This window comes from Vipera berus (assembly GCF_964194415.1).
Source record: "Vipera berus genome assembly, chromosome: 4".
Classification (NCBI taxonomy): domain Eukaryota; kingdom Metazoa; phylum Chordata; class Lepidosauria; order Squamata; family Viperidae; genus Vipera; species Vipera berus.
The window spans coordinates 97,455,776-97,482,720 of NC_138206.1; the positions used below are offsets into that span (position 1 = coordinate 97,455,776).

The window sequence follows — 26,945 nt, forward strand, 5'->3', positions numbered from 1 at the left end:
ATAAAAAAAGAAGCTAAAACAAATGTTAAAATCTGAGTTATTTTTCCAATCTATTTTTAGTTAAAAATGACGAAACCTTACAAATATATTGAATTATACATGTCTATTGCTTTAATACTCTATGCTTCCAATAAAACAATATGGACAATTTTTTCCTGCAAAAATGGCTAATTAAACTCTGGGTGTTTGCCTCCATGTCCAAAACTTTATATTTCAAAGGTAAATCTGACACAGAGTTTAATTCAACTTAAAAACCATTTTTGCCTTAAAATTCTAAATATGAGCTTGTACCATCTAAAATTTAAGGTTTTTTAATATACAGTTTTTATTGCTAGGCTAGAATTACTATAAGTTTCAATTTTTTTATTTATTTAGCATATGGCATATCATACATGGACTAGCAATATATATTAACATTTCACCTAGATTTGTAAAACACAATAAAATAGAAATGTTAAAAATGTCTGTGTTCAAATACTAATGTCTAGGCCATCTAATCATTGAAGCACAGCATTGTTTTAATCATTTTATGATTTACACTGTACTATTGCTGTTGATATTTCTATTTAACTCCACTTCAAAAATAATTTGTCATGATAAAATTGTCATGTTTTGGTTAAACTAATTAAAGAAACATGAAAACATAGCCTAATTCTATGGTACATGTAAATTTTGTTCATCCATTTTATGCCTGACTTTACTATTTTTTGCAAGATTGAATCTGGGTCAGTCGCCAGGACCTGAGATTTATTTTTTTGAGCTTTTAGATTTGTGATAGAGTCCACCTTCAGGAAATTTCTCTCTACTGGAATATGGGCATTACAATGTGAGGCTACCAATGAGTTCAGGTCTTCTTATCTGACCACTCACTTGTGTTCTTGCAATCGGGTGGTAGCCTCACATTGGTAGCCTCACATTGCAATGAACAAAGACATTCAATTTCGCAGCTAGGTGGTTGGCCATGCAGGGAAATGATTGAAACCTGGAAAATGGGCCCCTTGTCAGTTAACAGGAGTGCTGATTTACCACCAGCTTATCAATTACTTAGCTGAGGGCTTAGCAGCACAAGGAAACAAAAGCCAATCGCCATCAAGACATGAATCAACCAATAGGAAGGCATTGCATAAATATGACTCAGAAAATAGCCCAAAGCATATATTCCAGTAGAGAGAAGTTCCCTGAAGATGGGCTCCATCACAAGTTTGAAAGCTCAGAAGAAAAAATGTCTGGTCCTGGTGACTGATCCAGATTCGGTCTTGCAACATTATCCTGGGACCTGTATAGTTACCATTTTTTGCCTTTTTTCTTTTTATAGTGTCTACTCCTTTCCTTAATGCAAGTATAATTTTTAAAAATACAAAAAAATATCTTTTTTTCCTCATGATACACTCTTGATATTGTTGAAGTGTCCCCCACTCAAAATATTTCATTACTCTTGTAACATTTTTTTCAAATTTTGCTCTCAAAGAATGAAGTCAGTTATGCTTCTAGATTTATAATAATTCTGACATGAGCATGTATATTATTCCTTTGACATGAATATTATTATGGTTCATCACACAGCCAGATATTTATACTGGATTTGTCATTTTTATCCTATCGATTCCTTCTCAAGAACCTGGGATAGACATAATTTGTTTGATAGTGTTAAAGGTATTGTTACAGGGTCAGTTGTTCCAAATAAAGTTGCCTTTTGCAATTGACTGATAAGGATTTTGTTAAAGCCAATGGTGTTCAAGTGGTGCTCCAGATACTTTGAGATTGCACCAAGGCACCTATCATTATCGGTACTATCTTTGCTTTCCTTTGCCACAATCCTTCTACTTATATTTGCAGATCTTTATGGTTTATGATTTTCTCCAGTTCTTTCTCTTCTCTTCTGCTGTCTCCAGGTATTGCTATATTCACTTTTCTGTCTTCCTTATTGACAGTTGTTAAGTCTTGAGTGTCACATGGCAGGTGCTTGTCTGTTTGAATTAAAATCCCGTATCACTTCAGCTTCTTCATCTTCTATTGCTTTATTTTATAGTCCCACCAGCTCTTGCTTGCAAGCAAATAGAATTTCTGGCAGATCTCCCAAAGCAACATTGTTGATACTTTGTCATGCCTTTAGTTAGACTTGAATTATTAAATTTCCACCAATCTCACACTGTGAATCCAACTGTAGATTACCCATGCATGATAATAAACTTGTTATAGGTACATTGGGTGCCATACCAAAAAATCTTGGACAGCATTTAGAACATACCTGCATTGACAAAATTTTCATCTGTCAATTATAAAAGGCCAGACCATTTGGATCCGCATATATACTACACCCATATAGTATAAAATCCGAGATTCTTGGGGAAAACGTGATGTATATAAAGATCGATACCAGCTAAAGAATTGGTAACTGTGATTTCACATTTTTGTTAAATAATAATAATAATAATAATAATAATAATAATGATGATGATGATGATGCAAAAGGATAGGCTAGGTCAGTGGTTCCCGACCTATGGTCCGTGGAACCCTGGGCGGTCTCGATATTGGCTCAGGAGAGGGTCCACAAAGCCTGGAAGAAATGTTATGATTTAGAGTTAAGTCTTGGGGGTCCATAGCCATGTTCCTTGGCCACAAAAGATATTTAAAGGGTGTCCATGTTGAAGAAAAGGTGAGAACCACCGGGCTAGGTATTGGTACTTAACCTTGAACAGATTCGTTTCATTCAACATTGCTAGCTAATGGGAAAAAATACAGGTAGTCCTCAACTCACAACAGATCATTTAGTAACCATTTGAAGTTATAATGACCGTTTTTTACACTCACAACCATTGCAGCATTCCCATGGTCATGTGATCAAAATTCAGACACTTTGCAACTGACTCTTATTTATGACGGTTACAGTATCCTGGGGTCGTCTGATCACCTTTCGTAACTTTCTGACAAGCAAAGACAATGGGGAAGCCAGGTTCACTTAACTGTGTTACTAATTTAACATCTGCAGTGATTCACTTAACAAATATGAAAAGAAAGATTGTAAACTGTGGCAAAGCAAACATCTCACTTAGCAACAGAAATTTGCAATAAGTTGAGGACTACCTGTACCTTTATTGCTGGTAGTTTGAAATGACAGGCAAAAGCTGGAGCAGTAAGGAAAGGCTGGCAAATATATTGCCTTTGAAATGTTATGAACAAATTAACCATTTTTCCCTTGGGGTGTGCCTAGTATAATCAAACTCAATAAAATAGGCAATAACTTCCAATATTGTTAAATCATGACTAATCATGACTAATATAAGTATTTTGTATTTTTTTCTCTTTAGGTTTCTGTCACAGTCCATGTAAGAGATCAGCTGGATTACAGTGTCAATTTAAAAACCCCTTCTCTTTTTTCATTCAGCTGATGGCCTTTGCATAATGGAGCAGAAAACAGCCTCTAGTGCGTAAAATCAGCACCAGAGAAACTAAAGATGTAGGACAGGCAATATCCAACAACCAGTTTTGCTTGTCTAGATGTGAAACACTTTGAAGGGTGTGCTCCTTCTTAAAATGTGTCAGTGAAACTGCAAATGTAAGACTACAGTAATGGATCAACAATAAAACAAGGACAGATTAAGCAGGCTGTGTACGTCACAACATATTTGGACATCCGCTGTTCTACACTATCAGGTAACCCAGTTAATTGAAATTCATAATGTATTTTGTTATTGCTTATTGCAATTCAGAGTATTTATAGCTGACAAAACATTTTGTTATATTCCTGTCCATATAATGATGATCATGTATGCAGGATCAGTAGGGCATCAATAGGGCTTTTAATCTAGTCGTGGCATGCAGCAGGAAGAACTGGGATTTTCACCTGGGAAAACTGGAATCAAACACAAGCAAAACAAAAATTAAGTTCTCCTAAAGGGAGAGATTCCTCCTCCCAGTTCCCCCCCCCCCAAATTTCTCAGGCAATTATTGGAGGCAGAAATACTTGGATAAAAAGGCATAAGCATGCAGGAAAAATCCCTTTACAAACCACAGAGAGAATGCCGTTTTAACATTCCCACCTGCATATATTTCTATGATATAAAATTCTATTTCAACCCCCTTGTGCTTACAAACATCTTTCCTCAGAAAGTGTTTGAAATGATCAGTCCTTCATCTACAGTAGAAATTGTGCCCAATGCCCATTTTATTATTTACCTTGGATTTTAGCCATGTGAAACTGCGATATAAATTAGATTTTAGTCAGTGGTGGGATTCAAATATGTGAAAAACCGGTTGTCTGTGTGGATGCCCCATCCAGAAATCCATTCTGGGCCTGGGCAACAAAAAAAAAATAGCTACCAGTTTTGCAGAACTGGTGCGAACTGGCTGAATCCCACCACTGATTTTATCCCATAAGACACACAACTGTAAAGAGGCAAGAAGAAAAGGCAGTTTCAGCACTTGGACTCTAATTGGTTGACAACTGTTAGGAAAAATTCTGCCTTATTTCCTGACCTAGCTGTTTCTGATGTAGCCCATGATATTTTCTGAGCTTTATTTTTTGAATACATCTGAAAAAAGAAACTTAATTGTCTGCTCATGTTGTACATAACAAAGTTCTGATGATTCCTAAAGGGATAATTAATTCTCACTTGTCATACCATCATTTAACATATAGGGTACTTTTTCAAATATTTTGTTGAAACAATCTGTTAAAATATTTCATAAAAATGAATTTAAGTAATCCGATGAGATTTCTTCTAGTATTTTCTGGCAATTATTATTTTGAAAATACATGTTGGTCAATTATCTTATGATCTACTTTAGAAATTCTTAGGTCCCTATCAGATTGAGTGGTCTAGTTCGCTGGATCTTCCTTTTTCCCATGTTTTAAGATTTTGTTTGAATTTGGCATTTCATTCATTATCCAGGATCAAAATGTATAAAGTTCTATCAGATATTCAGCAAGTTTCTTCAGTATCCTAAGATGTAATTCAGCTGGAGGAAATCATTAAGTTTCTAACACATACATCAAGGAATTTAACTAAATAACTATCTAAAACATCAAGAAATCTAGCTATTGTACCAGTAATAATATCTATGAACATCACTATATAAAAAAATCAGAATTTCCAAGTTACACTTATGAGTAGTATCATTTATTGCAAATCTTAAGAATAGCACAAAACCTAAACCAAATATGTCCAAAAAAGAATATGAAAATATCATTTATTAAAATAACGTAATACTTGATTTTAGTGATGTTTTGCAAAATAAAAAGATCCAAATAAATTGCACATAAATTAACTTTTTAAAAAATATAGATGTTAAACATAATGTTTAATTACAGCAGAACAGTGATTCCAGTTAAATAAAATTAAAACCTTTATCTTTTCTCCGGTATAAAATTATTCATGTCTTCAAGCAACATAACAAAAGCCTTAAATTACATCACCATTTCCACAGTAGTTATCACCATTTTTATATTCCATCACTTTGGCAAAATTAGTTGTTGTTTTTTTAAACAGTGCATAATGTTACAGAAAGTGTATACAACTTCATATTGCACTTTATATATATATATACAAATAAAATGTAAAAGAAAATAGAGCATTTACTTGGAATGAACATGAATCCATCACAATTGTAAAAGGGTGAAAGTGAGCATGAACATTAAAAATATTTAAAATACAATACATTTATATAGACCTTATAAGCTGTATTAACAAACTTTTACATTTATTGTTTAAGATAATATCGTGTAATCACCTTTGATTGGAAGCAAATGCTTGATTCATGTTAAGCTTATAAGCTCTCCAAAATGCCAGTAAGTTACAAAATAGAACACAACTGTTAGTTAACATTATAAAAAGCTACTTCTACTTACATTTAACACCTCTGTTTAGTGCTTATTTAGTCCATAGTGGTTAATACTTTAATCAGGTCATATGTGCATAACTTCAGCAACACTCTCATAAGTTTGTGTCTACACACGTTTCAAATCTGCCTACATTGTGCCGTTCACTTCATGAAATCCTTATATGATCAGTTTTCCTAAATACTTCTCAGAACATATAATATTGCAAGCATAGTATAAAATCTGTGCACTTTTGATGTCTTATTTCTTTATACCTGATTGATACAATAACTAGAATCTGCATAGTTCTTTCACAATTTTTGATTTTATCCTGAGTTAGCAAGCTATCCCCAAACCCTCTTGTTCCAAAGTCAAGGTACTTTCATGTATAAAACAGTTATGCAATTGAAGAAGAGCTGGGTATCCCATGAACTGTTGTGCTTGTTGCTGTCCCACTAATGGCATTGAAAATGTGTAGTGAGTTGGACATTGCATTGGCCTTTTCTTCCACAGCAGTAATCTTAAAAAGAAAAAAAGGATGTCTTAACACACAGGCTGAAAACACTGTAAAGAATAATAACAGTTAGGGTATCAGCCAATTATGGCTATCCCTTGCATAAATGTAATTTTTAAAATGAGAACAGCATATCATCCGTCTATGAATTTTAAAAAAGACAAAATAATTTACCTGATGACACCACCCCAATTATTTAAAGGGACTATACATCCCATATACATTATTGCAATGAGGACTGGCTGACTTCTATAGTGGCAAAGTAGTTATGGATCAATATAAGTCTTTCATTGCTCAATTTTTTTTTGAATAACTGAAAAATATGCAATGTCATACAGGTTTTGTAAGCTCACGTACTTATATCAATCACAGTTAATATTAACTACCATATTCACATCTGCATAGTATGTTAAGGTATGATTAAACAAAAGTGAAAATAAAAGTAAGTGGGGGGAAGGGGTCAGCACACAAAATGAACTTTTTCAGAACTTATTTTTGCTTTTGTTATCAAATACGTTGCAGTTAGCTCTGACTGCAATTCTTACCATTCCTAGTCACAATCACCAGTAATTATGCTGGCTACAGAAAGGGACAACTCAGCATGGACAGCTCACCGTCGCCAGCTCGCCACTGCCAAGCTGCCTCTGCCAATACACCACCGCCAAGTCGCCACAGAACAACTCCACATGGCCAACTTGCTGTGGGGATAACTTGCTGCAGGCAACCGAAGAAAGAGCTGGGTGAACGAGCGGATGGACAGAGTGCAGAGTGGCGATGGCTTATTTTCACTTCCCTGGCCACCAGCGCCACTGCGGCCAAGCTTTGGGTTGAAGAGACCGGGGACGGAGGCAGGCAGGATGAGTGATGGGGAGGTGGTGGCAGCAGGGGTGTCTCATTTTCACACCACCTACCACCACCATCCCTGGTCTCTTCAGTCCTGAATTTGGGGTGATGGCGGAAGAGGTGTGAAAATGGGAAGCCCTCCCCCACCTGCTTGCTTGCCCAGCTCTCCCTCTGGCCACCCATGATGAGTTGCCCCTCTGAGTTAGCCATGTGAAGTTGTCCTGCAGCAACTTGGTGGCAATGAATTGACAGAGGCGACTTGGCAATGGTGAGCTGGTGGCGGTGAGCTGGCCATGCAGAGTTGTCCTACATCCTGTTGGCTAGGGATGTCAAGAGTTGTAGAGTACAGTATTTTGAAGTTATTTGCTTAGGGAAGACTGCCTACACTACCTGTATGGTAAACTAAGGCTAGAGAATGAGTAATTACTACATTTATTAGAAACAAACTGAATATGCCATATAAACAAGGATAATGCAATTTGTCTTGTGTTAATAAGTTAAAGTCAAATAAAATGTAACTAAAAGACAACAGAAAACTAGAAAGAAACTAAAAGATATTACCATCCCAGCTGATCACATTTTCAAAGCAGCATAGGGAAAAAGAAAAGGAAGAAAGAGAGATGCCCATTAAGGTTTCTATGGAATATGATAACACTTTTCTCAAAGAAAATTTGTTTAATTTAGGAAAGCAAAATAGATATTTAAACTTTGCAAAAAAGGAGTACACCCTTTAAAATAATAAGCTAAAGATGTAAGATATTTCAATTAAGAGTTCAACAGATGTTGATTCCCAACTTTTTTAAAATACAAGATTATTATTTCATAACTGGAAGTCTCTAAGAGCACTACATAGAGACAATTGAATGGTTTAAATCTTCCAGATTGCAAATCTCATGAGAAATTGGTTGCTCTTTTTCAGGGGTGTCAAACTGCCGGCCCCTGGGCCAGATGCATCATGCTGAAACCGCACCCACCCCATTGCCAGCAATGGGGAAAAAATTGCAATACATTGCAAAACATCACATGACATTGCAAGTTTGACACCCCTGTTCTATTCCCTCCTGAAAGCTTGAGAGATTTTCATATACTATTGGCATTCAAGCCAGCCACCACCCACAGAGTCTGTACCATGCCCTGGGGATCAGATATATTAAGAGTGGCTCCAATTATAGCAGGATTTAAATTGCTTTTGGAAAAGGACATGGGTTGCATAGCAGTAATGGCAGGTCCACCCTCCTTGTAGCAGGTCCACCCTCCAATGTGATTGTCTGAATCCCATTCACACATTCATGAACAAATATATGCAGATTTTTCAGACATAAAACACTCCCTTCCTATAATGCTTCCCCACATAATAATTAGACTTATAATTAACTATTGCTTTACAGTACAAGACAAATATTTAATATTTGTTAATATAGTACAGTTCCAGTGCAGGGGTAATTAATATGGAGGAGTCTGCAGGCATTTAGAAGAATAACACATTTTCACCAACTCTCTTTGAAAATGGTCCTCCACAATACAAAGTAGAAGGATTTTTTAAAGTGGTATCATCAGATTGCAAAGTAATAAAAAGCTGTTCTCATGTCCAAATATCTCCTAATCAGAAAAAAATTAATTCTCTGCCTTGACTTGGGGAAGAAAGTGGTGGGCTGAATGTGACTGGTTGGCAATTTGATCCATGCTACAGAGGTACTCTAAGCCTACTGTAGGAAAATGATGTTTTTTAAATTACCTTGTATGTTTACTTTAAACATGTCAAGAAGTAGCAAGCATATACAGTGTGCTATTGCTGAACATGTGCTTACATGTTGTACAAACATAGTATTGGCAGAAAAGATTTAATTTTACTAAGAAGCTGATAACAGAAATGTGACTAATGGCAATCTACTGTTACTGAGTATTATGCTGCAAATGTTACTATAATTCACCTTAGTGTCTATTGTTTATTTCCTAGCAGGACAGTATTGAGAAAAGTGTGAGAGAAAAAAAGTTGCCAAACTTATTTTTATGTCAACTTTAAGGGAAAAACTAAAATAAGGCACAACCTCTCTTGTTCAAGTGTCTTTTTAAAACTATATAATTTATGTTTTTGTCTGCGATACACACATACACCCAAGCAAACAAAAATTAAGATAGCCAAACTCTGATAAATGGCACGGAGATATGCTTCTTAAACACAGGATAATCTAGAATATCTTGAATGAAGTTCAGTACATACTTGCTCATGCATAATTTCAGAGAGTTCTTTTGCCATCTCTCTATAGTTAGCTTTCATTTCTTCTTGATATTCTATCTGATCTTCTTTTATAAGCCGTTCATTTACTTCTAGAGCCTGCCCACAAGTTTCAATAAATTGTCTGAAATGAAAATGAAGTAAAACAAAATGAAGTTGAAAGCATTCAAGTATCTTATTTCCAAGAAAAAAATATTTTCAGAATGTTTACCTGAAAATTTCCTTCAATGATTTGACTTTATTGTCTGGATATCTTTTGGTGCTTGTATCATCCAAGAAAGCTCTTGCATATGCTAATGGACCAGCATTAACCTAAAACAAAAATTGCTCTATTATTTTTTCCCCTCCTGTAATAATATTAGATGAATGTCCTGAATCTCCTACGATACATATTATACTCTGTGGAAAAATAAATAATGTCACTGACAGTTGGAAGTATTTTTCTAACTAGACAGAAATTCTGCTTGTCCATTACCAATCACACAGACACAAGTAGTAGAAGGGGGCAATCCATAGCTGGGAATCTGCTCAATGCCTCATACAACTCTTGTGTGATTTAGAATAGGATGAAGTGTTCCATCTGAATAAGGCTACTTACAAAAAGGAAGTCTCACTGTAAGACACAGTGTAACTCAATGTAGACCAGATCAAATCCATTCCTCTTTTTTAGATTAGATTAAGATAATTTAGGTTATTATTTTAATATAATGAATAGTAGTTGAATAATAAAGGAAGGAAAATAGTTTAGGGGTTAAAAAATAAAGGAAACATACCGAATAAAAAATGTATGGCACTTACCTGGACACTAACACTACCCTGCAGCTTTAATTGAAGTTTGATCATATCAACTTCAGTTGATGAACAAAGTTGCCGGAGTTCTGCATTTTTTTTATTCATTTCATCAATGGCTACCTCAATTGGATTTAAATCTTTGTATTGTTGATACATTATGGGAATCCGCTTTTTTACATATGGAAAACAATTTATAACTAGAGACAGAAAATAATATGATTAAGTATGTGGTTAATTTCAATCACAAAGTTTTGAAAACAAAACACTATTTTTTAACTGTTAATGTAACTCTTTTTATAGTAACTCAAGTATAGTAAAAATTGAGAGCAATTTACAGATTGTCATCTAAGAAACTAGGATGTTTTGGTTTCTTGCTGTGAAAGAAACATCTCTAAAGCTATCCAATCTTACTTAAGCAATCAATAATCATGGTGCAAGAGTAGTCATGTCAGCATATAACCTGGCCTTGACATATTAATAACTGAACTTATGGCAATTGAGAGGCAATAAAAATCAAGTTCTGCAGCAAAATCAGCTCTTTGTAGGCTTACATTTGTTTAAAAGGACAGGACATGAATAAAAGATGAGACTCAAGCATACTTATAATGTGAATGCCTGACATATTACCATAAATCAAAAGGGATTTAAAAATGTGAAGACACAAAACAATCTTTTCCACTAGAATTGTTGCAAATGATGCTTTAATGCCTAATTTAAAGAATCGGACCTTCTTAAGAAACCTAGGTAGTCTCCTCCAGAGAGAGAAAATCTGAACTATAAAATTCAAAATAACACTGTCTTGGCTTAGGACATTATAGAAGTAATCTGTATTTATCACAGAATGCTCTCACTACAGAGCTATGACCAATCCCAGCATAACTTTTAGTGAATGTATTGGGATGATAAAATACTATTTTCATAAAATGATACCTACTTTTGCAATTGTAAAATGATATCTTAAAGCATATTATATCTAACTTTGGTGATTTTTGCCTTGGGGGATTGATACTAATTGTAGTTGCTATTACATAACACATCGTATTAACTCAATCCTTACACCGTTTGCACTGCCTCTCTAAGATCCTAATAAAACATGAACTACATTCATATTTATAAGAATGTGACACTAATTTCCTTCAGGACGCCCAGCTAAATAGTTCAAAGTCAGCATAAAAGTAGAACAATGTTTACAGCATCTCCTGTATTAGTTTCCAACACTCATATGTTCATAAAAGTGCCTGAGTAGAGTTAATATGATTGTTTCAATCCTACATATCCTTGGTAGAAAAAAAAACCTATACCAATTTCCTGCAAAATGGAATTGAGAGTTGGTAAGACATAATCACATCAAACCTTTAATAAGACAGAGATTGCTGTAAAATTTGAGGGGAAGAAAATAAGTTCAATTTGGGGGCAGGTGGGTGACAGGAGAAACAAGTGCTGCATTTTCTCTGCACTACCTGTAAGAATGATGCGTCGTTTACACTGCTCTTCCACTCCACCTCGTCTTTTACCCAGCTGAGTAAAAGGCATCTCAAACATAAATCGGCGGATGTTGTGATTTCTTTCAAACTCTGTTTTTCTTTCCTGCAATTCCTTTTCTTCAAAATATGGAACTACATGCGTAACTTGAATATAAGCATATTTTGAGTCCAAATCCTTAGGATTTACCTTCAAAAAATTGTAGATAATACAATGCTGTTATGAATATATAGTTTATTATTTTAAGGCTTGATGTAATACTTTCATGACAACTAAAAACATACTATTTTGTGGAAAAATTGACATAAAAACTTTGATGTATTCAGTAGTACTACTAAGCTCAGCCTAGCTTTATTACAATTATTGAACCAAAGTCTTATTTTATTTTATTTAAGCAATGGCAACAGAAGAGATGGTTCAATTTATTTATTAGGTTTACTATATTTAGATTTTGTTACAGCTTCTTCAGTTCATAATAAAATAATATGTAGTCCTACTTTGTCAGAATCCTGGATCATCCTGACATTTTCAGATCCAAATTTATCTGAGTAGAGCTTTTGTAGCCTCTGGGAAATTTCTGAAAGAGATGTGAGCTTAGGTTCTTTGTAAATATATTCTTTTCCATCCTCATCTTCAAAGAATCCCTTTAGAAAAAAATAACACAGAACAGTTAAATTCTGATCATATAAATATTCAGTATTTAATGCAATGTCAGTCTTTAATGTCAAGGATGAAGGAAAAAAAATATTGAATATAAAGCAGTGGAAGTGCATTAAAATGAATACATACCACTATGTAGTGAATGTTGTAATTATATGTGATGTTAAGGTTAATGTTTTCAGGAACATTCATTTTCCCCCAAAATATTGTTCGTACGCCTGTTTCACATGCCAAAGCACTAGCCCATGCTTAAAATATTTGTGTTATTTTGAAGTTTCATCACGTCATGCAGTACAACCCAAGTTAATTTTGAATCAAGGGTTAATTTAACTGAATTCTGTCTCATTTTTAGGAAATGCTATGGATCATCATTGTTCACATACACATGATTTATTTCTTTATTTTGAATAGGTTCCATGGAAGGTGAAACAGGTGTTTTCATCTAGAAAGCAGATCTATTGTTTTATAAATTACAGAAATAAATATCTGTATTTGAAAATGAAATGATGCAGGGAATACAGCATAGAATGTTTAAAATGCAGGCTAAATTGACAACAATATCCACACCAGATTAAGCTTGTATGCAGTAATGTTTACTGCACTGCACACTTAAAAACCAATATTTGTAATTACCTCCACATCTGTTTCACTGTCTGTAAACTGGTATTGCTATAGTCATAAGAGACAATAGAATAAATGGAGTGTTATATGTTTCAGTCCTGTCATAATTTAATTTCTATCACCAACACACATTTTTCTCCAATGTGCACATACACATATATTTATATACACAATTTACTTTATTTGGTTGCAAAGGAAATATATATATATATATATATATATATATATATATATATATATATATATATATATATATATATATATATATATATATATATATATATATATATATATATATATATATATATATATATATATATATATATCATGGTAAATTTGTGAGTATGCGTAAGTACAGAGACATGTTTTCCAAGTGAAATTATATATTTTCATAAAAACAGAGAAATAAACCTCTCCAGATCAGAACACCAAATAATATGTTTAATAATTTTATATCGATATTATTAGAAAACTTACCGCTGCCTTAAGAAAGTAATCATAAAGAAAAAAAGAAAAAAGCATAAAGTTTACTGATGAAAAGATTGTCCTTTCCAGAATACAGTTGTTAGTTCTATACACATTAATTGAAAGTACATGCAAATAGAAAGAGACACAACAGATTTTAAAAGCATGCTATTAGAATACAGGTAGATTTTGCTTAACAACTGCCCTGCTGTTTAGTGACCATTCAAAATTACAATGGTGCTGAAAAAGTAACTTTACAACCAGTCCTTTACAACTTTATAACCATGTTCATGATCATTGTAGCGGCCCTGCAGTGACATAATGAACATTAGGGCACTTCACAATCAACAGGAATTTACAACCGTTGCAGCATATCGCAGTCACGTGATTGCCACTTGTGCACTTCACAACCAGCTTCCAACAAGCAGACTCTCTGGTGAAGTTGGCAGTAAAACTGCAAGTCACTCTCATGTGTTGTCTCGCTTAACAACTGGGGTGAGTTGTTTAACGACTGAATGAGAAGTGACGAATGTCCATCACAATCATATTGTGTTTCATTTAGTGACTGCATCGCTTAGTGATATAGTTGCCAGTTTCAATTGTGGTTGCTAAGTGAGAGCTACCTGTATATTGCATTCTTTCAGGTGTTTAGTTGGTACTGTAGCAAAGGCTACAGCAGAGAGTGCTCACCTGTCCAAAAAAGGCAACTCTGAAATACGTTCCCAGCAATCTCTTTCCTGTGTGCATAACTTCGGTAACTTTGCTATATGCCCGGTGCAATGTATCATAGAGATGAGCTAACTTCTAAAAATAGATGGGAAATGTTTTTGTAAATAAAGACATCAATACATTTGGGTTATTAGAAATAGAATAAAATGTATTATCCACTTAAGTTTTAAAAATTCAAAATCAGGTTTTCTTATAATAGAACAAAAAAGGGTTTCATGTGAAATTAACTTTTTAAATTACTAGCAGTGATGTCTGTTGAAAAAGCCAACATTCGCAACATTTATTAAATTAGGCAGGACTATATAGCAACTGAATAAATTAACTGTAATCACCTCAAGTCTATAAAGATGTATAGAAAAAGATAGACCTCCTAATATGAGTTTGAGTCTCAATGACTATTTGTACAGGTAGTCTTCAACTTACAACCATTCGTTTAGTGATCATTTGAAGTTACAACGGCCCTGAAAAAGTGACTTATGACTATTTTTCACACTTATGACCATTGAGGCATCCCCACAGGCCCACAACCAAAATTTGGCAACTAACATGCATTTATGACAACTGCAATCTCCTGGGGTCATGTGATCACCTTCTAACAAGCAGAGAAGCCAGATTCACTTAACAACTGTATTGCTAACTTTACAACTGCAGTGACTCATTTAACAATTGTGGCAAGAAAGATCATAAAATGGGACAAGACTCACGTAACAATTGTCTTGCTTAGCAATGGAAATTTTGGGCTCATTTGTGGTCATCAGCTAAGGATTACCTATGGACATATTTGGAGGGTGGGGAGATTCGTAGCAATATGCAAGTGCCATTTTTATTGCCTTCTTTCAGGATTTCCCCCCCTCTCTTTTCTTCTTCTGTTTATACTTCCCAGTCTAATATACAGCCCTGGTGTTTCTCTTCAATTACAAGTAGCCCCCAAGTTACAACCCTAATGGAGTTCTGCTCATTAGAGGTCAAAACAATGTTAAATGAACTGCCTCAAGTAACAACCAGAGGACAAGTAGAGTGCAGTTAGGACTTAAAAGTCTAGTCCATTGTTTCTCAATCTGGGGCATTTTAAGATGTGTGGTCTTCCAGTAGTAGTAGTAGTAGTAGTAGTCGTCGTAGTAGTACTTTATTGTCATTTCAACAATATACAATACAGTACACAGTGAAACGAAACAATGTTTCCCCAGGAACAAGGTGCTACATCAGACAACAGGAATCATAAGAAGAACAGAACAACAAACTACACATAACTCTAAACTAAAAACTTAAAAAACTGCAATACAAGTATTTATAGTTCCAGTTTCTTCGTATTGAGAATTCTAATGGCTTGTAGGAAGAAACTGTTACACAATCTGGATGTCCAAGCCCAAATGCTCCTGTACCTCTTTCCAGATGGCAAAAGAGTGAAAAGTGTATATGAGGGGTGTGTGTAATCAGCCACAATGTTTCTGGCTTTACTCCCAGAATTAGCAAAGGGTCACCACCTCCAATATGCACTACACAAATATGACCAAAAAAATAGCATATACCCACATATATTTTATGACACAGAGAAGCTTTGCTTTGCAGGGTCCCCATGAACAGTTGATGGGCGGACAGCTGAACAGCAGAGAAAATTCTGCAAGCAGCTGCCATTTCGGTAAGAATTGTGGGGGTGCCGCAAAGGGCGACTGCTTCTAGGAGGCAGGGGAAGCAGGGCTAAGCTCTGCAAGGGATGACCCGATCCTCAATATATTCTTTAGGGTGTTGTATAGCATGATTTAACTATGTGATAACTTGTAGTACATGTTTTCTATCCTCATTCTAAACAGAAAAATAGGGCATCTGTGATAATTCCTGAAATAGAAAAGTGTATTTTACAGAAAGTAAAGAACTGGTTTTTGTTTTGTTTTTTCTTTGTTGACATAAGTGTTTCAGATTTATTTATTAGACTATGCGATAAACTATGTGCTCAACTATGAAGCCAACCCGTTGCCTAAGCAATGCAGGGGATGGCACTGCAGCATCCCCACATTCTGTCAAAGTCTGGCATAACTTTGGAACAGGTTGGTGTGTAGTCTTGGGGTAATGCTCATTGTTTTGAACAGTTGTTTAATGGCCTATCATTTCTCGAGGACTACCTGTATAACCAAATCTGATCCATGGTCAGCTAGTTCTCAGAACCAGGCATTATTTTTTTACGAAGTTGAATATACTACATCATTCAATAGTATCTTGAAGTATTTATAGATTTAAATTAATACCTCAAAATCTCTTCGTTTTTCATAAACAGGAATTATAAGTTTAAATATATCAGCAATCAGTTCATAACGTTCAGCCTTCCAAAGACCATCTGCACATTGTTCTAATAATTCCATCAATATTTCCTAGTTACAGAAAGGATGACAAGCAAATTGTCATTAATAGAAATTAAGCTTTACCAATTTTTATGAAGGAAAAATAAAATTATAGATGCAATTTTTACATTATTAATGAATTTATCTATCTCATATTTAAGCAATAGCAATATATAGCAAATATTCTAATAAAACTTTGTTCCGATATTCAAGAAACAAACAGGAATGACAATTAACATTCAAAATGTATTTGATTTATATTTTTAACTCAGTTTGATCTTTGTTTGATCAATATAATGCAGAACATAACATTCAATGCTGTTATTTTAATGTAAATTAAAAGAATTTTCCATTTATCTCCGTTTCCTTAGAAACAGAATGGCGGAATCATAATTATTACCTATTAAATTAACTGATAACATTCGTAATAGTGAGTTTTCGTATTGGTTTATCATCAACTTCATATCAGTATTCCTAGAACATATACATATCTTTAATAGGGTCTAGAGTTCATATAATTATCATAAGATAAAGTTCATGAGTTAAAAATGGGCTCAGCACAGTATAAGCAATAATTATCAGCTAAGCTAAGCAATTATTCCCTACGCTGCAAAATGTTATAATCTGAAAATAATAAGCAAAAAGATCAAATTTTTTTACAGAAAGATCAAATCCAGATATTTTTCTAGAATAATTGATGGTAGCATGTTTACTTATTCATACAAACTATTTCTAGATCATATAACAGAAGCTGCTTTAAGTTAAAAAAATTTAAATACAATATAGCAAATCATGTTTGAAACTATATGGAATTTTAAAAATATGGAAATGTGAAATTTTCATATTTCTTACAGGTTGCATTAGTCTTATCAAATCAGCTAAATTAACATGATAGAAAATCATCAAGTCTTAGCTTGGTTCCTTTGTGGTTTCATTCTTTCAACTGTGAAATATACATCATTTCTTATATTTAGTAGTGAAGGATTTTAAGCTTGTTTTATAGTTTGTAAAAATGTGAGTTTTAAAGGATTTCACTGACTCAGAGTCTCTTTTTAATTTTCAAAGCATTTTTCTAAAAAAAAAGTTCCCTGACTTATGATTGTTTTCAGAAATAAATGTACAGCTTAGGAACTGTAATAAATAAATGAATTAAAAATGTAATGTTATTTGACAACTCTATTTGAGCTAGTAATAAAAAAGATATGTCAGATGTAGAAAACCAAAACTTGTAAGTATCTATAAACTAAGTTTGCATACTTCATTAAAGTGAACCCCTTGCATTCCCACATCTTCCATCATTGAGGCCTCTTCTTCTATATTTGGAGTGATTACTCTGAAGCTGCTACAACCTTGTCTAAACATTCCTAAACGTATAGGAAAAACATGAAGAAAAATGCACAAATTAATATTAAACAATTAGAGAGAGAGAGAATGTAAATCCCACAGATGAATAAAAATAGTCTGATAGCTATTGGTAAATAGTTCAGTTGTGAGTTTTGTATAATTGTGTCATGACATATTGAGAAAGCAGTATGTATCAGATATTGGGAGTACTAAAACTATTTGTAATATTTTCTTCCAAAAAATGAGCAGTTCAAATGACTGCTGTTCTTGAAGACTACAAAACAGAAACATGGAATTAATTCATGGTAACAAAAACAGCAACGAGGAAATCTGGGCAAAGGACTGACCTATCAGACAGGTGTCTGAGTCTCAAGCCGATTCTACACGGATACCTACTAGTTAAGTAGCAGTCCATGATCTTTCAAGACTAAGACTGAACAATGGAAGGCAATTTGGGTGGTGGGTGGTAGGTGGGCAGTATTAAGGTTCACTCTCACCCAGAAATACCGGTATTATAATGTTACTGTCATAGCCAGAAGTGTGTGAATTGTCTCTGGCTTTAAGCATTATGGCTGCATCATGTCTGAAAATAATGCCTCAGTTTCAGTTATTTTCCTGTAAATGTTATAGTTAAGAGAAGCATCAAATTTTGGAGAATAAAAAAACCAGTCTTCTCCTCTCTTGTTCACTTTTATGATCTGTACTTCTCCATATCTTTGCCACAACTGCTATCTAATTTGCTTTGATCTATATTTTCTTATTTTAATATTTAAGTAGTCCTCGACTTACAACGGTCATTTAGTGACCGTTCAAAGTTACAATGGCATTGAAAATAGTGACTTATGACCATTTTTTACACTTATGACTGTTGCAGCATCCCATGGTCACTTGATTTACATTTACATTCGGATGCTTGACAACAGACTCATATTTATGACAGTTGCAATGTTCAGGAGACATGTGATCCCCATTTGCAACCTTCTGACATGCAAAGTCAGTGGAGAAACCAGATTCACTTAACAACCATGTTACTAATTTAATCACTGCGGTGATTCACTTAACAAATGTGGCAAAAAAAGTTCTAAAATGAGGCAAAGCTCACTTAACAAATTTCTCACTTAACAACATAAATTTTGGACTCAATTGTGGTCGTAAGTTGAGGACTCTCTGTATAGGCTTCTCAGGGAATACACAGCCTAGGTTTTTACATATGGAAATGTGGCAATGTCTCAAAAACCACTAATCCTCACTAGATTCTTTAGGATGCTGTGCAGAGTGATTTAGCTATGTGATGACTTGCAGTCAATATTTTCTACCCTCATTCTAAATAGGAAACTAATATTGACACATTTCAAAGGGCATCTTATATAACTCCTGAAATAGAAAAGTGTGTTTTACAGAAAAAAACTGATTTTTATTTTGTTTTTTTTCTATGTAGCCTTAAGAGTTTCAGATTTATTTATTAGACTACATGATAACCTGGGTGCTGAACTATGAAGTCAATTCATTGCCTATGGATACTATGAATTATAAAAATAACATTTCCTAGGTTTTTTGAAAAGGCTGCCATGAATATAATAAACTAACTTTCTGTATTATTTTTAATATATTTTAAAATATTTTACTGCCCAAAAATAACAATGATGCATACCTTTCCGTAGAAGGTATTCAGCCACCAAAGCTGCTACATGAACATAGCACATTGCTGCCTAGTTTATGAAAAGAAAGGACAATAATGATAAATTCGGGATTGTAAGGTTCAAGTAACGGAAGAGGCAAATGATGTTTAGCACTAAGCTATTTATTTGCTCAGCAACTTATTTCAGAAAAAAACCCACTATTTCCGTAGATAAAAGTTTATTTTATGTTCTTCAAAGGCAAGTATATAGATAATGCAACTTTCTTCGTAAACTGAAATGAAGTTTCCCACATTTTAACATTCTTGTTTAAAAAAGATTTAATAACTTCAAACTTTTAAACAATTATAAAGCAGAACTATGAGATCACTTCAAGATACTTTCTTTTGGCTTACCTCTGAAAAATCTCCATTTTTAACATGAATTTTTGCCATGCTATCCAACCAGGTTTTCCTGAGCTCAGGCGTACTAGCGTAAGACTTGGCCAGACTATATTGAAGATCCACTAGCATTTCTGGATCATTCTCATGTTCTTTCATTTGTGCAGTAGCCATTAGGACTGTACGGATGCGTTTGGTCAAGTCTTTTACATCAGAAGGAAAAGTAGTGTGCTATAATTGAAATAATATAAATAATATGAGCACAAACAAGGGCCACAAAAGATGAGTAAACTGCAATGTACACATCCAATATAGATAGAAGTCATGTTTAGGCATTTGCCTGAATGCAAATAAATGAAAAGCAGAGGGAAGTTGGGTGCAAATGCTGGTTCCACACCATACTCTATTCAACTTGGCTTGCATTGGCTTCCAGTTCCCCTCCGGGTGAGATTCAAGGTGCTGGTGATGACCTATAAAGCCCTAAATGGCATGGGTCCAGATTATCTCAGGGAGCACCTGCTGCCAGCATCAGCCTCCCATCATCCTGTGTGCTCCCACAGGGAGGGCCTCCTTAGGGTTCCGCTGGTTAGGGAATGCCGGCGGGTGATTCCAAGGGGGAGAGCATTCTCTATGGGCACACCTGCCCTATGGAATGAACTGCCGGTGGAACTTCGGACTGCCCCAGACCTTTGCTCGTTTCGCCGGGACCTGAAAACTTGGTTATTTGATCTTTCTGGCCTGGACTGAGGGGGTTTTAATTTAACTTTAAATAATTTTAATTTGTTTTAATTGTGGGCTAGTCTTGATTTAATTCTATTTTAATTGTAATTATTTCTATTGTTTTAATTCGCCCTGTAAACCGCCCTGAGTCCTTTGGGAATAGGGCGGTATATAAAATCAATTAAATAAATAAATAAATAAATAAATAAACTTGCCTGTGTTAAGTTGTACTCTGAAGAAAACAACTCTTTGCATGATTCAGAACTCTGCAGTATTAGAAATGCAACATGCATATATTCTAAATACATTTAAGGGACTTCATGGAAAACCTATCTTTGATTTCTTAGCTAACGTGGATTTCACAGTCTATAGAGATTCCTGCAGTAAATAATCAGAGTTGTAAGTTCATTTACTATTATGCTGGGTTGTAAAGTTATAAATTGGTTCACAAACTTTTGTCAGTTACAGAGAATCAGGCATTTGTACCACTGAAATTTCAGCCAATAGTCTATATTCAGTCCAGACTTAAGGGATGAGACTGTGAAATGTAAAGAATGATGAAACAGAACCTTGACAAGAACAAATTTATTTTTGAATTTTCTCATTGGAGATATTTAAGGTTCCAAATGTCAAAGATTAACTTTTGTCAATATGCTAAATTTCTCTCAGTAGGATTGAATTTCCATATGCAAAATAGTTTTGGACTCCATAGGATGTAGTAAAACTGACTGTACTGCTGTTGTTCAAACTGATATATAGTACTTGATATAAACAAATCTTACATTTCTAGAAGTCTTAGTATGTTGCTTCCCCTCAAATACAAGAAGCTTAGACTAAAGCAAGCCAGTAAGAAGAAGTGAAACCATCTGGATAAAGGGGAATAAACTTCCAATAGTAGTTTGCAAGTTCCAAGAACTTTTGAACCTCCTTGGCATTACATGGTAGTACCTGAGTAATGTCAACTGACAAATTCTACATGCCACATTTTACAAACCTTAATATATTTGTCACTGTTTGCACAGTTATTAATAATGGAAAGGGACTGCTGAAATCTGGTTCCTCCAATTCCAGCAACATCTGCAATCAGCTGACTCACAGAAATGATAACCTATTAAGATGCAAAAGCACAATTTTGGTTACTCATCAATATCCAAAATTCAAGAATTTGTAATTCATCTTACAACTTCAGCATGAAAACATACAGTAAAATTTAAATTATCAAGCATAATTTTCCATACAAATATTGCTTTTAAAGCAATTTCAGCCAACAGCAATTGCTTTCAAAGAAATATTCATACCAGAAAGTAGGGCATTTATTTTTTCCTGCTATTTAACATTTATTTTTGCAAATATCATTGCCACGTTATCAAGTCATATCAAATCTTACTTACTGAAATTACAATTTAAACACAGAATTTAAAAATGGATAAAATAAATTTATTTTCCAAATGATATGCAAGAAATTAAAAATATACATAAAATAAAGCTAAGTAAGATCCTGGCCTGGACATATCTGACCATAAACGGTGTATGCCAAATATCAAAGTTGGGTTTCCTGCAATGAAATATCGTAACGCAAAGCCTCCCTTCCATTCTCCCAAAAACCTCTGCAGTCTTGAAAAAGGAATTGCATGATCACTAAAGCATTAAGTAAGGTAGCCTATGCTATGCCACATAAAATCTATTCTGCAAACTGAATGTCAGTTAGCAAATTAACTACCAAAATTCCTCCAAATTTTTACAAAGAATGATGTAAATATAAAACTTAGTGCTTGATTAAGGATTAAGTTTGTGTTTTCATGTATTGTTGTTGTTAGTTGCGAAGTCGTGTCCGACCCATCACGACCCTGTGGACAATGTTCTTCCAGGCCTTCCTGTCCTCTACCATCCGACCGGTTGCGGTTAAGAACCTATATTAGGTCTTATCTCGCAGCGATGAGGGCAGCGAGGTGTAATTACTTCTCTGCCCTCATCGCGTCCGCAGATAATCGCCCGGCCGCCCTGTTTAGGGTGACTCGCTCCCTCCTTAATCAGGAGGTGAGGGAGGATCCCTTGCAGGGTCGTGCCGAGGAGTTTGGTCAACATCTGTCGGATAAAATCGCTCGGATTCGGACCGGTTTGGACTCCAGCTGGGCAGAGTCTGACGATCAGGACACGGGCGGTCTTGTCAATGTTATCTGGGAAGAGTTTGATTCTGTGACCCCTGATGAAGTGGACAGGATTATGGGGAGGTTGAGCTCCACCACATGTTTATTGGATCCGTGCCCTTCCTGGCTGGTTTATGCAGCCAGGGAGAGGACACGAGGCTGGTTCCAGGCGGTGATATCTGCTTCCTTGAGTGAGGGTAATTTCCCCACCGTCTTGAAGGAGGCGGTGGTGAGACCTCTCCTCAAGAAGCCTGCCTTGGACCCAGCTGTCTTGAACAACTTTCGTCCAGTCTCCAACCTTCGCTTTCTTGCGAAGGTTGTTGAGAGTGTGGTGGCGCATCAGCTCCCTCTGGTCCTGGATGAAGCGGATTATCTAGACCCGTACCAATCGGGTTTCAGGCCCGGGTACAGCACGGAGACGGCATTGGTCGCTCTGGTGAATGATCTCTGGAGGGCCCGGGATAGGGGATATTCCTCTGTCCTGGTCCTATTAGACCTCTCGGCGGCTTTCGATACCATCGACCATGGTATCCTGCTGCGGCGTCTCAGGGGATTGGGAGTGGGAGGCACAGTTCTTCGGTGGTTCTCCTCCTATCTCCTGGGACGTTCGCAGTCGGTGTTGGCAGGGGGGCAGAGATCGGCCCCTAGGTCTCTCGTTTGTGGAGTTCCTCAGGGTTCGGTTCTCTCGCCTCTCCTGTTCAACATCTACATGAAACCGCTGGGTGAGATCATTCGTGGTTTTGGAGTTGGGTATCATCAATATGCTGATGATACCCAACTTTTCATTTCAACCCCAAACCACCCGAGTGATGCCCTCGCTGTGATGTCCCGTTGCCTGGAGGCGGTTCGGGTCTGGATGGGGAGGAACAGACTTCAACTCAACCCTGACAAGACTGAGTGGCTGTACATTCTGGCATCCCGGGACATTCAAAACGTTCCATCACTTTCTATGGGGGGTGAGTTTTTACCCCCCGTAGATAGGGCTCGCAACTTGGGAGTCCTCCTGGATGCACGGCTTACCTTAGAAGATCATGTAGTAGCCGTGACCAGGGGGGCTTTCGCACAGGTTCGCCTGGTGCGGCAGTTGCGGCCCTATCTAGACCGGGATGCCCTGTGTACGGTCACTCATGCGCTCGTGACCTCTCGTCTTGACTATTGCAATGCTCTCTACATGGGGCTTCCCTTGAAGACCACTCGGAGGCTCCAACTGGTACAGAATGCAGCCGCGAGAGTTTTCTTGGGAGTTTCCCGGTACTCCCATGTTACACCTTTGCTCCGCGAGCTGCATTGGTTACCAGTTGTCTTCCGGGTGAGGTTCAAGGTCTTAGTGATGGTTTTTAAGTCCTTACATGGCATGGGTCCGGAATACCTCGGGGACCACCTGCTGCCGGCGTCGACTCCCCTCCGCCCCGTGCGTTCCCACAGAGAGGGCCTCCTCAGGGTGCCTCCAGTCAGAGAATGTCGACTGGTGGCCCCCAGGGGGAGGGCCTTCTCTGTGGGCGCTCCGGCTTTGTGGAATCAGCTGCCGGTTGAGCTCCGGATGGCACCGGATCTCCGCTCCTTCCGGCGCGGGTTAAAGACCCATTTATTTGAACAAGCTGGCCTGGCCTGATGGGGAATTACTTAGGGTTTTAATATTTATATATATATTTTATTGTTTTTATTGTGGGCAATAATTTAATTCTTTTTTAACTTTTGTACTTTTGTAGTTTTAAGATATGCCCTGTTCACCGCCCTGAGTCCTTCGGGAGAAGGGCGGTATAAAAATTTAATTAAATAAATAAATAAATAAATCTTCTGGAGTCCATTTAAGCTCACGCCTACTGCTTCAGTGACTCCATCCAGCCACCTCATTCTCTGTCGTCCCCTTCTTCTATTGCCCTCAATCTTTCCCAGCATTAGGCTCTTCTCCAGTGAGTCCTTCCTTCTCATTAGATGGCCAAAGTATTTGAGTTTTAGCTTCAGGATCTGGCATTCTAAAGAGCAGTCAGGGTTGATCTCCTCTAGGACTGACCGGTTTGATCGCCTTGCAGTCCAAGGGACTCACAGGAGTCTTCTCCAGCACCATAGTTCAAAGGCTTCAATTCTTTGGCGCTCAGCCTTTCTTATGGTCCAGCTTTCACTGCCATACGTTGCAACTGGGAAGACCATAGCCTTGACTATACGCACTTTTGTTGACAGAGTGATGTCTCTGCTTTTTAGTGTGCTGTCTAGATTTGCCATGGCTTTCCTCCCGAGGAGCAAGCGTCTTTTAATTTCTTGTCTACAGTCCCCATCTGCAGTGATCTTGGAGCCCAGGAAAATAAAATCTGTCACTACCTCCATTTCTTCCCCATCTATTTGCCAGGAATTGAGAGGGCCAGATGCCATGATCTTTTTTCATGTCTATGCATTATAGTCTATGCATTATCTCCATTTGTTGTATGTATTTTAGTAAAGATAAACTTAGTTTAAAATCTTCAAAAATTTAAAGATAAAGGTTTATTGTTTTTTCTTTATGAAACAAGTGAAACAACACAGTATACTAACCTGTAAATGTGTCCTTACAAATGATCTCTTTTTAGTATAATCAAAATTATTCTTCATTAAGAAATAAAGGAGCTGTGAAGCTTCAGTTCGAATTGAACTTAGTTTGGAATTGCAGCACTTTAAAATTTCACAGCAGAGTGAAGAACACATATCAGCTCGCCCTTCATAAAATGTAGAAGGGAACTGTAGAGCAGAAAAAAAAACATTTATTCTGTTAAGACCAATTTAATAAAACAAGAATGAAATCAAATCTTAATCAAAATAACATGTTTTATATTTCTAAATGGACTTTCACATTTACTAAAGCTGAGAAAATAAAAATAATGTGGAACATTAAACAGAAGAGAAATTAATTAGCATTTAGCATTTAGGCTTATATATCATCCCATAGAACTTTGCAGCAGTCTCTGGACGGCTCACAAGGTACAAACATTATTTGCATACTGGCCCCAACAATCTGGGTCTGGTTATTCTGCCACCTAAAAGACAGACCTTGACATCTGGAACAGAAGTATCTTTTGATTTAACATGTAGATCTATGATATGAGGAAAAACATTTAACTGATTCCTAACATTTAGAGAAATAAATAAAAGGTGAAATCAGACAGCAATAATACACATTATCAAGGAAATAAAATTCAAATTACTTACCTTAAAAATTAATGTCCTTAAAGCATTGAAAACGTTTTTTAAAGCTGTTTCTGACTGATTCTTTTGTAGAAAGCAAATGTATACATCAAATACTTTTTTCATCAGAGGATTATGACCATCATCCTTCAGCAACTGATTCTTAAAATTAAAATGTGTATTTTTTTAAAAATTGGAATTATTTACATTAAAGCATCTATATAGAGATCTGCTAATCAATTATCTTCACAAAGATCTGCATACAAAACAATTTCATAAATTCTTAATTACCACCATAAGCCAAATTTGCAATATCCTGATTAACAAAATACTGATATATTATCAAGTAACATTTTCAAAATCTTTATTTTTGACTAGATCCAGAGAAGCATATAGACTGTCCTTGACTTACAACCAAAATTGGGAGAACTTCTGTTGCTAAACAATGCAACTGTTAAATGAGTCATGTCCAATTTTGCAACCTTTTTGCTGAATTTGTTAGGTGAATTTGTCTTCTATCATTGACTTTGCTTGTCAGAAGCCCCCTGGTTTCCAATGGCAATCACATGATTTTAGGATACTTAGAACATTGTAAAGATTATGATCACAGGACCAAAGGAATGCTGCAACAGTTATAAATGCAAAGATTGGGGGTTGTAAATAACTTTTTTCATCGCTATCATTACTTCAAATCGTTGTTAAATTGTTCTAAGTCAAGGATGACCTGTATATCAGCTTTTGTGTACCCCAGTATTAGTTTTGATTTGTCTGTCTGAATAGCAATTTGACTTACTATGTGCCAGTGCACATAGCAAACTTTTTTCAAAGCAATTAGTAGTGGTAATTATATTAATAAAGGTAAAAGGTAAAGGTTCCCCTGCACATGCGTGCTAGTCGTTTCCAACTCTAGGGGCCGGTGCTCATCTCCGTTTCAAAGCTGAAGAGCCAGTGCTTGTCCGAGGACGTCTCTGTGGTCATGTAGCCGGCATGACTGGATGCCAAAGGCACACGGAACACTGTTACCTTCCCACCGTAGTGGTCCCTATTTTTCTACTTGCATTTTTA

At 36.0% G+C, this 26,945-nt stretch overlaps 1 protein-coding gene across 3 annotated transcripts in view; it reads right to left on the reverse strand.

Annotated features, from left to right (window-relative positions):
* Positions 1 to 5,124: 5,124 nt before the first annotated feature.
* Positions 5,125 to 26,945, reverse strand: part of DOCK9 (dedicator of cytokinesis 9) — a 125,885-nt gene continuing 104,064 nt past the window's right edge. The window contains exons 40-54 of one of the 3 annotated variants that reach the window (XM_081327643.1): positions 25,905 to 26,042; positions 25,254 to 25,436; positions 21,572 to 21,685; positions 19,873 to 20,088; positions 19,492 to 19,549; positions 17,754 to 17,860; positions 16,404 to 16,526; positions 14,122 to 14,235; positions 12,979 to 13,014; positions 12,183 to 12,329; positions 11,664 to 11,874; positions 10,210 to 10,400; positions 9,623 to 9,723; positions 9,397 to 9,535; positions 5,125 to 6,338 (exon numbers count right to left, since the gene is read on the reverse strand). In XM_081327643.1, coding sequence (XP_081183769.1) covers positions 6,216 to 6,338; positions 9,397 to 9,535; positions 9,623 to 9,723; positions 10,210 to 10,400; positions 11,664 to 11,874; positions 12,183 to 12,329; positions 12,979 to 13,014; positions 14,122 to 14,235; positions 16,404 to 16,526; positions 17,754 to 17,860; positions 19,492 to 19,549; positions 19,873 to 20,088; positions 21,572 to 21,685; positions 25,254 to 25,436; positions 25,905 to 26,042 — 2,001 coding nt within the window. In that variant the 3' untranslated portion in view covers positions 5,125 to 6,215. Of the gene's footprint in view, positions 7,745 to 9,396; positions 9,536 to 9,622; positions 9,724 to 10,209; positions 10,401 to 11,663; positions 11,875 to 12,182; positions 12,330 to 12,978; positions 13,015 to 14,121; positions 14,236 to 16,403; positions 16,527 to 17,753; positions 17,861 to 19,491; positions 19,550 to 19,872; positions 20,089 to 21,571; positions 21,686 to 25,253; positions 25,437 to 25,904; positions 26,043 to 26,945 lie in introns of all 3 variants that reach the window. The other 2 variants (XM_081327645.1, XM_081327644.1) reach the window with 2 other exon arrangements.